The sequence below is a fragment of the Rhynchophorus ferrugineus genome, unplaced genomic scaffold (assembly GCF_030347505.1).
Source record: "Rhynchophorus ferrugineus isolate W39M unplaced genomic scaffold, kcgeb_rfMv2 rfM1, whole genome shotgun sequence".
NCBI classification, from domain to species: Eukaryota; Metazoa; Arthropoda; class Insecta; order Coleoptera; family Curculionidae; genus Rhynchophorus; species Rhynchophorus ferrugineus.
The window spans coordinates 33,400,355-33,415,209 of NW_027472580.1; the positions used below are offsets into that span (position 1 = coordinate 33,400,355).

The 14,855-nt window shown below is 32.1% G+C and overlaps 1 protein-coding gene across 1 annotated transcript in view; it reads left to right on the forward strand.

Moving 5' to 3' along the window:
- Nucleotides 1-14,855, forward strand: part of Sol1 (CUB domain-containing protein Sol1) — a 1,033,997-nt gene that overhangs the window by 792,726 nt on the left and 226,416 nt on the right. The window contains exons 9-10 of the mRNA XM_076419377.1: nt 5,624-5,832; nt 9,763-9,834. Of these exons, the coding sequence (XP_076275492.1) occupies nt 5,624-5,832; nt 9,763-9,834 (281 nt within the window). The remainder of the gene's footprint in view (nt 1-5,623; nt 5,833-9,762; nt 9,835-14,855) is intronic.

Sequence of the window (14,855 nt, forward strand, 5' to 3'; positions counted from 1 at the left end):
TCTTGACTTGTTTATTAATGGATAGTTTTTCTGGGCCGACTAAAAAGCAAACACATTTATCTTTGTCGTTGTCAATAGAAAATCGAAGTTAGGAACTTTTTTTACCAATCTGGTGTAATCAATCTTTGTACCTAGATCCATTTAGTTGTTTGAAATTAGTTCGAAAGAATGTGTATACTGGTTTCAATTTTTTCAGTTTCGTTATGTTTTTATTGGTTATTGAATTTTTTGCTTTAATCATTGACGGTTGACAACAACTAATGTCCATTCTATATATTAATAAACATTGTTAAACACTTAAGTATCATTGATTTTACAACAGTACTTGGCAGAATTTATTTCTAAAGTATACGGAAATTGAATATTATTAGTGGCTCAATATATCGAATAGCCGGCTTGGTTGGCGCAATGGTAAAGGCGACAGGATGGGCCACATATTATTGCGATAGCCGCGGGTTCTAATCCTGCTGGGGCATGGTTGTAAATTTATGTTTGTGATGTTGATGTTTAATATTTGTGATTGTCAAGAGGGTAAAATCCGATAAGGAAAATAATCCCAGCCACGACAGTAACCAGGCTGGGTAAGACCGGATGTCCTCTTCTCTACATTAAACTGTAGGTCCTACATAACTAACTAGTTGGTAAAAGGAGGCTTATATATAGTATATAAGCCTCCTTTTACCTGTTTAGCCTACTTTTTTTAGGAGGCATATATGTATATATATATATATATATATATATATATATATATATATATATATATATATATATATATATAATCAAATGTAATTTCAATTTGTTCAAATACCTAGTAGCTGTTAAACCAGTAGCTTGAGCAGGATCTTGTTTCGTTTATTTGACTCTTTCGATACTAAATTTTCAACTTACATGTTATAGGTACAATAAACTATTCATAACAAGAGGACCAGTTATTGAATATCATGAATATGTTCATATTCTCGATCATGTAGATCATGTATCCATAGTTCTGCTATGTATGTTAATTCAGTGTACAGAAATACAAAATGTAGACTCTGTATGAGCTCCGATTTTATAAATATTCGTTAAGAAGATATTTCAATAACTTTACCAATGTTTGGTACTTCCATTTATGATTTTTCATTTTATTTCTTCATTAATTATTTCACATTGAAAAGGCATTTGTGGAGAGAAATTAGCACAATATATGTTTACCAAAATATTTTATACAACTTTTTCTCATCTTTCTGGTAATATGGTAATACCTTGTTGAAAGAACTATATTAGATTGGCAGCAACCGATAATCACTTTTTGAGCATTACGAAAGTGATACTCTATCGATCTAAACAAGTGGTAGTCAGATGGCACAATATCTGGTGAATACGTTGATTAATTTAGTTGAGGGTTGGGATGGAAGATGATGTCTTTGCGTTTGTTCAATTGGTCGGTAGATATCCGCAGCAAAATTTTATTCGGTTTTAGAAGCTCGTACTGTACCTTGCTGATCTCACTAAATGCATTGAAAATGACGGCAGCAGAGGTAAGCAGAGTCACTATGTGTCCATTTTTATGGTTGATGTGTTTCATAACCAGATCTTTTCAAATCAAGCAATAATGACAATGAATGTTGAAACGCAATTTTAAGCGTCTCGTCATTAGAATTTGATACTTTCGCCAAAAAATATAGTTGATAAAAACACACGCAAGAACCTAATGGTAGAATGACAATGACCGCAACTTTTTAAGTCACAATTTATTAACAACCAATATTTGTCTCATAATTTTTACATTTAGTTCTCAATATTATTTTAGTTCTTTTATATTTATTAAAGGTAATATAATACTATAAATCTCAGTAAATCACTGCCCAAATCTCAGTACAATTAAAAACATATATCTACATAAGATTATAACTAATTATATATGTTATAATAATGTAATTTCATTTTGTTCAACTATCCAGTATTCGCTACTCTATCAATAATTGCCAACACTATTATTAGGGATCTAGTGGCACTAATACACTATTATATATTTTCTTCTGTGTTCCTCAATATTTTCTATTATGATTCTTTTCTGTCTGAGTGCATCTGGACATAAATAGAGATGATCATAAAGATGAATTTATTAAAAACATTCTAAATTTATTTTACCTAATATATTTCATGTCTTTCAAAATTATTTTTTGCATTCTTTAGTTTTTGAAAAGAAAATGGCTTTTTAATTTTTTTTCACTTTGATTTCAATAGCCTCATAGTTTGAATAGAGCCAATAGGGAATGCAATAAATTATGGGTAATATTTAAGTATGCTTCTTAAAAAGGAATCTTCAATCATAATACCCATATTAGTCAATTTATTGTATATTCCTTAATTTTCAATACAATTTCCATCAGCACGAGGTAATCATAATAGTTTCACATTTTACTAATTTTTAATAATCTTAATTCATAACATCCTATATAAGTAATCAATTAAAAGTCAGTTTATAAGAATGTATGAATATAACAAGGTAAAATTCTCTAAAGATTTAAAATGATCTGTCTCAAACAATTAAAGATTTACATTTTCAATTAATGATTATTTTATATCTCAACTCAGTGTCAAGAGAATGGGATGCGAAGCAAATCATAACCCAAATTTAATTTTTTACCTTACCCTCATAACAATATTGATTTAATTGACAATTGTAATGCAATTAATACAAAACTGAATTTTTGACATTCTAGTATCAAAATTCTACAAAAAAAACCAACTGCATATAAAACAGTCAACTTTGAGTTAAGAAAAAATGGGTATGTACTATAACATATCGGTACATATATACTTGACACTATGTAAATTATGTTGGAAGTCTTTTAAAAAATAAAAGTAGCCGGCTTTGTTGGCGTATTGGTAAAGGTGACAGGATGGTCTGCCTACATTTGCGATAGTCGCGGGTTCGAATCGTACTGGGGCATGGTCGTAAACTTATGTCTGTGATTGTCCTAGGCAATAGTGCAAAATCCGACAAGGAAAATGATCCCAGTCACGCCGGTAACCAGGCTGGGTAAGACCGGATGTCTCCTGGGATGATTTCTACGTTCATCACTCGCCAGTCGCTAGGTTTAATTCGGAGGACCGTGATTCGGAGCCCGTATTAAACAGTAGGTCTAGTCCAAATAAACCTTCTTTAATAATATGATAAAATTAAATAAAAGGTGGTAGTGAAAATGCCATTTTTTTACTTTATACGATCATATTCCTTTATTACTAATCTATATATCACCGCGTTTCATATGCAATAAATAAATTCAAAATCCAATTGAATTGAAAATAGAATAACTTCGGAATTTGTCTATATATCGTAAAGCGCCTTATTCGCTTTTCTCCCCACAAGAAACTTTTTAAAACTTTTTTCATATCAGTCAACAGTCCCACCTAACAAAGTTTACTTTGCTATATTCAATAGTCGCTGTATGAATAATATTCAATAGGGGGGGATTTTCAGATAGAAAATCTATATCCGCATAATATCAATTGATTTTATTAATATGAATCGAAACTGATTAAACTTAAAAATCATTATAACATATAAAATTAATTATAATCTTATGTAGATATATGTTTTTAATTGTACTGAGATTTGGACAGTGATTTACTGAGATATATAGTTTTATACTAGCTTCAATAAATGTAAAAGCACAATAATAATATTGAGAACTAAATATAGAAATTCTGAGAAAAATATTGGTTGTTAATAAATTGCGGTCATTGTCATTCTACCATTAGGTTCTTGCGTGTATTTTTATCAGCTATATTTTTTGGCGAAATTATAAAATTCTAATGACGATACGCTTAAAATTGCGTTTCAACATTCATTGCCATTATTGTTTGATTTGAAAAGATCTGCTTATGAAACACATCAACCATAAAAATGGACACATGGTGACTCTGCTTACCTCTGCTGCCGTTATTTCCAATGCATTTAGTGAGATCAGCAAGGTACAGTACGAGCTTCTAAAACCGAATACATTTTTTGCTGCAGATATCTACCGAATAATTGAACAAACGCAAAGACATCCTCTTCTATCTCAACGCTCATCTAAATTAAACAGCGTATTTACCAGATATTGCGCCATCTGTCTACCACTTGTTTAGATCAATAGAGTATCACTTTCGCAATGCTCAATAAGTGCTATCGGTCGCTCCTAATCTAATATAGTTCTTTCGACAAGGTATTACCATATTACCAGAAAGATGAGAAAAAGTTGCACAAAATATTTTGGTAAACATATATTGTGCTAATTTCTCTCCACAAATGCCTTTTCAAAGTGAAATAATTAATAAAGAAATAAAATGAAAAATCATAAATGGAAGTACCAAACATATGTCAAGTTATTGAAATATCTTCTAAAGGCATATTTATATAATCGGAGCTCATACACAGTCTACATTTTGTATTCCTGTACACTAAATTAACATACATCGCAAAACTATGGATACATGATCGAGAATATGAACATATTCATGGTATTCAATAACTGGTCCTCTTGTTATGACTAGTCTATTGCACCTATAAAAGGTAAGTTGAAAATTTAGTATCCAAAGAGTCAAATATAAACGAGACAAGATCCTGCTAACGCTACTGGTTTAAATTGATATCCTACTCAAAATACGAATATTTTTTATTTATGATTTTATTTTTAATCTTCTATAAGCAAATGTGCAAAGTATAAGTGGGAATGACCATCCCTATGCCACTCAGAATACGTAAGAGCTGAGATAATGAAAAATAAATTTACCTTTTTGTATCACTATTTGCCTTTTATTAAGACAATGATATATGCTGCACGTAAAACAGCAATGACGTCAACAATTATTTGGAAATAAATATCTTATTTTATAGTATCTATTAAAGATGCCTTTTTAAGAACTACGGATCGTTTTGTACTTTGACAGTAGTCTCTTACTAATATGATCAAGCAGTTAAAAGCTTTATATCATTTTCTTATATGATATAATTTTTTTAACAGTACTATTTAACAGAATATTATTACAATACAATATTATTTTGAATAAATACCAATATTTTATAAAATATTAGTTTATCTTAATATTTAGTACATGTTTCTTTATAGTGGCACTGGAACATCGGTAATCTGGATAAAGCGGTTAAATCAATTCACTTCGCTGGCTCAGTTATTGCAGGTCCTAATACCATGCTGCTATTGGTCTCATTGACTCGATATTGACACATTGATAATTTGTACGATAATATACGTAATACGTATAATTTGGCTACGAAATTGTCAAGGATTAACGTAATCCTTAATGAATAACAGTGAGTCAGAATTCGATTTAAACACTAAGCCTAATCAGTAAAACTAGGGTTATAAATCCATAAGAAACAAGCGTGCCTTTTGATAATTACTTTAGGGATAAGAATCTAAATATATTGAAAATTATAACACCACATTGTAGTCGTAGAGTAATTATATATAATTGATTTACATCTTTTTACCATAAAAGACTATATCTTTATAACACAATAGGATTGTGCTTAGTAACTTCTATCATAAAGCCGGTTATATTTATAATATTAACCAATTCGATTGTAGCTTTGGTATATAACTAATGATGGTTATGGCTGTTTTTGTTTCAGTTGCCTAAATAGAGCCGACCTAATCCGAATATACGATGGAAAGACCAGTTCCGATCCGGCTATTGGGGTACTTTGCAACGAAGGAGGAGAGATAGAAATTTTATCTACCGGATCTGAATTATTCATAGAATTCGTGGCCAACTCCGACACTCCCGGTCAAGGATTTAAAGCAAGATATCAGTTTCAGACGATGGAGAACAACAATATAGGTAAAAAGTTCCACGGAAAACAAAACACTTTTTTTGTTTAGGGGTTCGGAATCGCATATTTTCGCTTACTAAAAATAACTCTTTGTCAACAAACTTATTCTAGTACAGACAACAAAACAATAAATTTACCAGGCATGGAAAATATCCTTTTAAGGAAACATAATCGCAAAAAATCGCTATAATTTACTGAATTGTTTTTTCCTTTTCTTATATCGACAATATCTCTTTCAAACTTATTTTACTTATTTTTTTAAATTAAGAAATAATATTATATTTAGAAGTTCAATATTAATATAAATTACCTCAAACTTTATATTTTTATTTTTATTTATTTCTTATATCTCACTACATTCTTGAAATATCGGTATTTACTTCTAATAATTTTAGGATCCTGAATAAGTTTTCGCTATATTTTATGTGAAGATCATTCTTTTATTTTTTTGTTATTATTAAAAAACATATCAAATCATCTAATTACATCACCCAACGAAATAATTGTTTAAAATTCTTACCTTTTTAGAGGATTCTACACTTTCCTTTTTACAGAAAATAGTAGATATTCTTATATAACTGATTTTTTTTTAAATATCTAAAGTCTCCTATTTACTAACGAGGGTTTATCTGGACCGGACTTACAGTTTAACGTGGGCTCCGAAACACGGTCCTCGGTCTTAAACCCAGAAATCACCTGGCCTTACCCAGCATAGTTACCTTCGTTACTGGATGATTCTTTATTGTATTTTTCACTGTTTCCTAAAGACATTTTCAATAACAATCACAAACATAAAATACATCCATACCCCAGCAGGATTCGAACCCGCAACTACAGCAACACTAGGAAGACCGTCCTGTCGATTTGACCACTTCGCCAACGAAGCCGGCTATAAGTGAGATTATTCTTTATGATATTTGTATTCTAAATTGTCTAAAATTGTTGTCCAAATTGTTTACGACATGGTTGAATCTACAAATAGCCTTCACATTTTTTGGACTGTCATTCTATAGAAGAAGCGTTATAGTGTTGTCGCATTGACCATAGACATATGTGATGAATCAATATCTCAAATAAGATCACTCAATTCCTGTTGGTTGAATCTCTACGATTACCCATCTTTTTATCCAAATCCGGATCATAGGATATTGAGTGATTGTTGTGATCTTATTAGTACTATTTCACAGTTAGTTTTTATTGATACCTTTGCATTTGTGTATGGGACCACACAAAAATATCAGTCGTCTATGTAATCAGTAGGATTTTACCATAGTAAAGTCATATAAGATATAAGATATAAGACAAGAAGAGATTATAAATAGTGCTCAGATTCATTGGATATGAATCCGAATAGGCAACCAGGAAAAGAGACTATGTAACAAGTCAATTGAAAAGTCCCCGGTCTGACACAGAGATGGCGCTACTAGAATTAAATCCATATGTTTTTTTAGTTAGCCCTAACCCTCCAAAAATGCGTGTACAAATTTGACAGTGGTCCAAATATTAGCTTGTAAATTATAGCATTTTGAGTGAAGCAATTTTTGTTATTGTGAAAAAAAAACGGATAAAAGGAATTTGGCGTGTTGATAAAAGATTGCTGCTTTTTGAAGGGAAAAACACAGTTGAAACAAAAAATTGGCTTGATACCGAGTTTTCTGACACTGCCACAGGAAAATCAACCATCAAGGTATGCATAGGGTGGTATGTTAAGTTTAAACGTGGTGAAATGAGCACCGAAAGCGGTGAACGTGGTGGTCCCACAAAAGATGTTGTTACCGACGAAAACATTTACAAAATCCAGAAAATGATTTTGAATGACTGTAAATTGAAATTGAATGAAATAGCAGACACTCTAAAGATATCATTTCAACGTGTATATAATATCATTCATGAATATTTGGGTATGAGAAAGCTCTGTGCAAAGTGGGTGCCGTGCGAGCTCACTTTCGACCAAAAACAACGACGAGTTGATGATTCGGACCAGTAATAAAACCAAATTTTTGCGTCGATATGTGACAATGGATGAAACATGACTTCATAATTTTACACTGAAGTCCAATCTACAGTCATCCGAGTGGACTGCACACGATGAACCCGCTTCAAAGCGTGGGACAATGCAATAATCGGCTGACAAGGTTATGGCGTCTGTATTTTGGGATGTTCATGGAATAATTTTTTCTCTTGGCTTCGTATTGGTTCCTCCATCACCGTATTCTCCATATCTGGCCCCCAGCGACAATTTCCTGTTGCCAGATCTCAAAAAAAATGCTCGCTGAGAGGAAATTTTTGTCGAATGAAGAGGTAATCGCCGAAACTGAGGACTATTTTGAGGCAAGTGACAAATCGTACTATAAAAATAGTGTCGAAAAGTTGGAGGGTCGCTATAATCAGTGTATCACCTTTGAAGGGTATTATGTTGAATAAAAAAAAAATAATTTTGCCAAAAAGATGTGTTGTATGGTAGGCCGGGGACTTTTCAATTGACCTGTTAAATACAGCTGGTGTGTAGAGACTCTCATTTAGCGCGTTGCAAAATTTTATGTTCATATTGCCAAATTAATATGTAGTCCCTGTTTGTTTTCTTTGAGATTTCTCCTCAAATATTATTGTTTTCACTTGTGCTGATGGCTTGATGCATAGTTAGAACATCGTTTTTATTCAAGAAGAACTACTTGTAATTCGGAAATGGATTTTATTTTTAAAAAAAGTAATTCAGTAAAATTTCAGAGCAATATTTTTGTAATAAAACAATCATATATTTAATTAATAGCGAGAACTTATCCTAGCCTATACAAATTACGTTATATTATACTGAAGTGGAAATCTAAATGTTTTGTTCCCTATTGAAAGGTATCTAGTTTGAGTCATTCAGAAAATATTGTAAAAAAATCTTCTTACAAATTGTTTAACAAATATGTCATGCAATAACTTTTCATATACTTAATTTAAAGTTGTTATATTTACTATGTTTTAGGAAAATCAAACGTCATTACTCAGTTCTCAGTTTAAATATAGCAACATCGCTTGAACACTCTGAGTAAAAGAACAACCTGAAAGTGGATGCCGAGTTCAATCACATTCCACCAAGAAGATGGTGTTCATTCGTATTTTTCTGTAGCTTTTCACAAAACCACCAAACAAATAAAAACGCTTCAATTTATAAGAAAATTCAAGCCAACTACATCACTTAGTCTTCTAAAAACTGTGTTAAATCAACAATTATTTATGACAGGGAAATTTGTGTGTAGTACTCAGTTTATAAAAATACTGAGTCATTAATATAAAACTAATATCTTGGAATTGTTTGGAACAATTTTAAATCATTTTTTAATATTGTATTATACTTTTATAATTTTAATACGTCTTAATATGACCAAATACCTAAAAAACAAAAACATGTATCATTTAAATTATATATTAATTTTAAATAACTTCTATGCCTATGTTACTCTAAATATTTTATCAGCTAAACTGCTAGCGACATCTATATTTTGGCACAACTTCCAACATTTGAAATTATTGATTTTTTAAAAATATAAAATTCGGCGTCTTCCACACAGATGGCGCTGGAAAATGCATTGCATAGCCCTCGTGATAGAAGCGCCACCTGGCGATAGGTACAGTAACTATTCGAAAAATCGTTAGATCCGACTACAATCAGTATTGATTTCGGAAACTATAAACATTATTGAATTCTTACCTAGTTGTAGATTTCTGTTATTTTTTCCTATTGAAATTAAAGGAATAAAAATAATTTAACATTAAGGGAATATATAACAAAATGTTAGATATTTTTATGATATCTGAGTTCCATTTTGGGACTGTTAATATTGTTAGTTCAGAGAAGGAATTTATCTACTACCTGATAAAAGTGATTAATGAGAAAGTTTTATGTGAAAAATTCATAGTTTAGATAAAGTGTTCGTTCCGTTTTCCAGAGAACCAGAACGCTAATCGGCTCGGAGGCTTTTCATTTCCGACGGAAGTGGAGCCCAGCGTCAGCGAAGCAAGTAAGTGTTTGATTTATAACATAATCTATAATAGTATTTATCATTCTTTTGTTTTTCTGTACAAAAACATAGGCTGAACGTCTATTCACACGTCACATGTCTTTAGATGTAAATAATATGTTAAAAGGTATTTAGTAAGTTAGGTATTATCATATAACTACATTGAGTACAACGAAGAATTGTAATATTTTACAAAAATGCCAAATCCTGCTGACTAAAATAATTATGACGAGCACTGCCAAATAATATGATATGGCTTTATTTCAACAAAGTACATAGGCCATTTTTGTCACTAAAAATAAAAATAAAATATAAAGCACCTTTATTTTATGTTGCTAAATACGTTTCCTGTAAAATGTATATAATTTTTGGTGATTTGATGACTTTGTTAAATATATTTCAAAATCACCATCTATTCACTAACAATAAAACTAAAAGTTCGCCTTTTAACCAACGCTTACTCGATTTTAATTAAAGTTTCAACTTAGAGATGATTTTAATAAAATAAAAAATTGAACATAGCGCAATTTTAATTTTTTTTTGCCAAATAAGGTTTATTGGTGTGAAAATTCACACTGAAATGGTAGACGTGCATCAACCCCAAATAGTATTGTAAAAAGCCGGTTATACTAAAAATTAACAGAGAAGTTTAGTAAAAGCTCTGAACAATTTATTATATGACGCAGAACTATTTTAGTATTGTAAGTAATGAGGTTTCCAAAAACTGTATGGACACGAAGAATTTCATTTAATATGGTACCTCCAAACTAATAGTCTTGCTGTTTATTAAATCACATCAGGTACATTTGTAACAATCTACATGTTGAAACCTCAGTGATTTTCGTCGAAACACTGCCATTTCGTGGAAATATGAACAATTTTTTTTAATGCTCTAAAAATGTTTGAATATAAACCGAGTAAAAAGCATTTTCTGGAAGTTTTACTTTTTTACTTTAATGTGAATAAAAAGGTAGCTAAAAGTTATCGAATGCTGTATGAAGGTAAAGATCGTTCTGGGGAGAATAAAATTCACAGACAAGGATTTGATTACATAATACTCAATGAACTAATCGGCTACAATTGGTATGTTTGCACCGAGCACTCCATGAAACACTACTGGAATACGAGCAAAGACAAAACAATGTTCTTCTTCAACATAACTACGCTCGACTCCATGTTACAAAAGCGAGAAAAACATACTTGAAAACATTACAATGTGCTACCCCATCCACCGTATTCTCTAGATCCTGCTCCTTCTGATCACTACTTGTTCCGAGTTTGAGTGAGTTCGAGCGTTCCGAGTGAATTTTGATCTGCCTTAGCAGCGCTTCACTTCTTCTGAATATTACCCAAAGAAGTCCATTCGTGGATAGCTTCCACAGATAAATCGATCTTTCGAGATGAAATCCGTAAATTATCTGAAAGAAGGTAAATCTAGGGACTATCGGTAGACAATACTTTAAATAAAATACTGCCGGCTTGGTGGCGCAGAGGTAAAGGCAACAGGACCGTCCTCCTACTCTTGCGATAGCCGCGGGTTCGAATCCTTCAAGATTTGTGATTATCCTAGGCAAGAGTGTAAAATCCGACAAGGAAATAATCCCAGTAATGCCAGTAACCAGGTTGGGTAAGACCGGATGTCTTCTGGGATGATTTCTAAGTTGGTCACTCACCAGTCGGTAGCCCAAATGCCGAGGACCGTGGTTCGGAGTACTCGTTAAATAGTAGGTTCAGTCCAGATAAACCCATAGTTGGTAAAAGGAGACTTTAAAATATGTAAAAAAATGTTTTATACCGATTTTTCACAATAAAGCTTCAACTTCACGAAGACGCCTACAGTCATTACAACTCTAAATTGTATGATCGTTGAAATAACAGTATTGAAGTTTATTACGAATTATTGAATTGTACTGAAAACTAAAGTATTTTTATAAAAACAAAATGCTAAATGTAAATGGTATAAAATGGTACAAACAATCCTCAAACTTACTTCCTCGAACTTATACTCGAACATCCTCGTAAAGCGTTATAAGAATTGCGCAGTTAAAGCACACGTTTTTTTTTTTTTGAACCTATAGATATTATTTAACGCGTTGAGAAATGACGAATTTGAAACAAATGTTTAAGTCTGGCTAGAAATTTAATGGTAACTAAAGAGTGAGAGTCATAGTGATAAGATTTGTTTTCGGTAGGTTTACGCTCGGTAGCCACAAATGTCTGTGAAGAAGTTGTTCATATTTATTCGATTTAAACATACTAAAATAATGAAACAAAAAACTTCTCATACTCAAATATTTAGGTATACAAAGAAAAATTTGCAAATTAAACTTTAGGTCCTATTTTTAGCTTTTGTTGAACATTTAATTAATTACATCTATTTATCATCACGCATCACTATTTGTGTAAAAATTATTGAAAATATATCGACACCCGACAAAACCCTTAAAAACTTGCGAGACGAATAAACTGGTGTCAGAAAATTGGAGAATTAGAAGCTGGCGACAGGACAATCATGTTATCGATAATAAATATTTTGAGATTTAAATTACTAAACTAGTTAGATTCACTTTAAGATTTCTTTTGGATCTTCCACATGGCCTGTATAGGTTCCTGTACATCAAGCCTCGCAAATTACTGACATTAAAATGACCATTTTTAAACAGATGAAAACCGACAATAATAGGCCAACATCACCATATGTTTCTAAAATTATTTTACAGATATCAATTTTTTTTCTAATAAAACAACCAAATAACAAAATGGTAATAATATAAATGACACCTTAAGATTATTTCAATTTAGTATGGCATTAGTTCTAATATATATTTATATTTAATTAATATATGTTTACATGACTATAAAAGTATAAAAAAACCTTTTCAATACCTTTAAAAGATAATGCAAAATTAAAGTCAATATTATGTGTGAGTGAACTTTGATATATCCATAGAAAATGTTCACACTTTTGTTCGCAAAATAGGGCATCATAAGAATGAGGTAAACAACACAAGGCATTTAGCAGCAGAAGGGCTTCATTTTCGTCCTTCTGAATCGGGAACTCGAATAAAAACCTAGTTTATGCTTTCAATCGTATCTAAATCGTGCATTTCATTTCCCTTTTCCAAAATAACTTTCTGCAACTTGGACAACCGGTAGTCGACTTGAAAATTTACGACTGCAATTGCGGGGGAACGCCCATAACTTAAATGAATAGAAGGAAACACAAGTTACATTGTCGATTGGAGTAAACAGATTTATAAACTATCCAATATTTCAAGTAATTTTTTCTTTATTTTTTTTTTAGAATCAGGTCACAATTTTATGTAGAAGGTTATGCTGTCTTTTTTCTAAAATATTTCGTACCTAAATTCCCGCTATATGATAACAACAAATCTTTATGTTATCGTTGATACCTATAAGGATCGTGGTCAATCTGAAGCACTGTACGAAGGTTAGCTTCATCGACATATATTCAAACCAGTCACAAAAACATGAATATAAAATATTGGTTATATTGCTGTATAACACTTTCATTAAGGAAGAAATAGGTTTCAAGCATTTGAAAGTTATTAAAATCAGCACCCAAAATGGTCTACATCAAGCAAAATAAGGAATATGTGACTCATTGGCTCTTACTTACTCCCTGAACAGGTCAATTGAAAGTCCCCAGCCTGACACATAGATGGCGCCACTAGAATTAAATCCATAGGGTTTTTAGTTAGCCCTAACCCCCAAAAGATGCGTATAAAAGATGAGTATAAATTTGACAGCGGTCCAAATATTAGTTTATTATTATTGTGAAAAAATGGATATAAAGGAATTTTGCGTGTTTATAAAATATTGTTTTTGGATAGAAAAATACAGTTGAAGCAAAATATTGACTTTGTGACGAGTTTCCGGAAACTGTGCCTGGAAAATTATCCATCAAGGATTGGTATGCTAAGTACCCTACAACGTGGTGAAATGAGCACCGAAGACGGTGAACGCAGTGAACGCCCAAAAAAGGTAGTTACTGACGAAAACATTACAAAATGATTTTGAATGACCGTAAATTGAAACTGAATAAAACAGCAGATACCCTAAAGATATCATCTCAACATACATCATATCATTCATGAATATTTGGGTATGAGAAAGCTCTGTGCAAAGTGGGTGCCGCGCTAGCTCACTTTTGACCAAAAACAACGACGAGTTGATGATTAGGAGCAGTGTTTAGAGATGATCAAGCATAATAAACCCGGGTTTTTGCGTGGATATGTGTCAATGCATGAAATATGGTTCTATCATTTCACTCCCAAGTTCAATCGACAGTCATCCGAGTGAACAGCACACAATGAACTCGCTGCAAAGCGTGGAAAAACGCAACAGTCGGCTGGCAAGGTTATGGCGTCTATATGTTGGGATGCGTATGGAATAATTTTCATTGACTACCTCGAAAAAGGAAGGACCATCAACAGCGAGTATTACGTAGCGTTATTGGACCGTTTGAAGGACGAAAGTACTGCTTCACCAAGAAAATGCACCGTGTCACAAATCAGTGAAAACGATGGCAAATATCCATGAATTGGGCTTCCGAATTGCTTCCTAATCCACCGTATTCTACAGATCTGGCCACCAGCAACTATTTCCTGTTCTCAGATCTCAAAATAATGCTCGCTGGGAAGAAATTTTCGTCGAATGAAGAGGTGATTGCCGAAACTGAGACCTATTTTGAAGCAAAGGACAAAAACAGTATCGAAAAGTTGGAGGGTCGCTATAATCAGTGTATCACCCTTGAAGGGAATTATCTTGAATAAAAAAAAAATTGTTTTACTATGGTTGGCCGGGAACTTTTCAATTGACCTGTTAAATAATATAAAAGTTGGTAGCACTTTTCAGTGTTTTTACCATAATTAATGCCACAATACTACCATTTACCATGTTTTACCATAACTTCACTACACAATTAAATAAGATCATACGATTTGGTTCTCTTGAGTCTGCATCCTGGTGGAATGTTATTCAAGGGTTGCAACACTTCA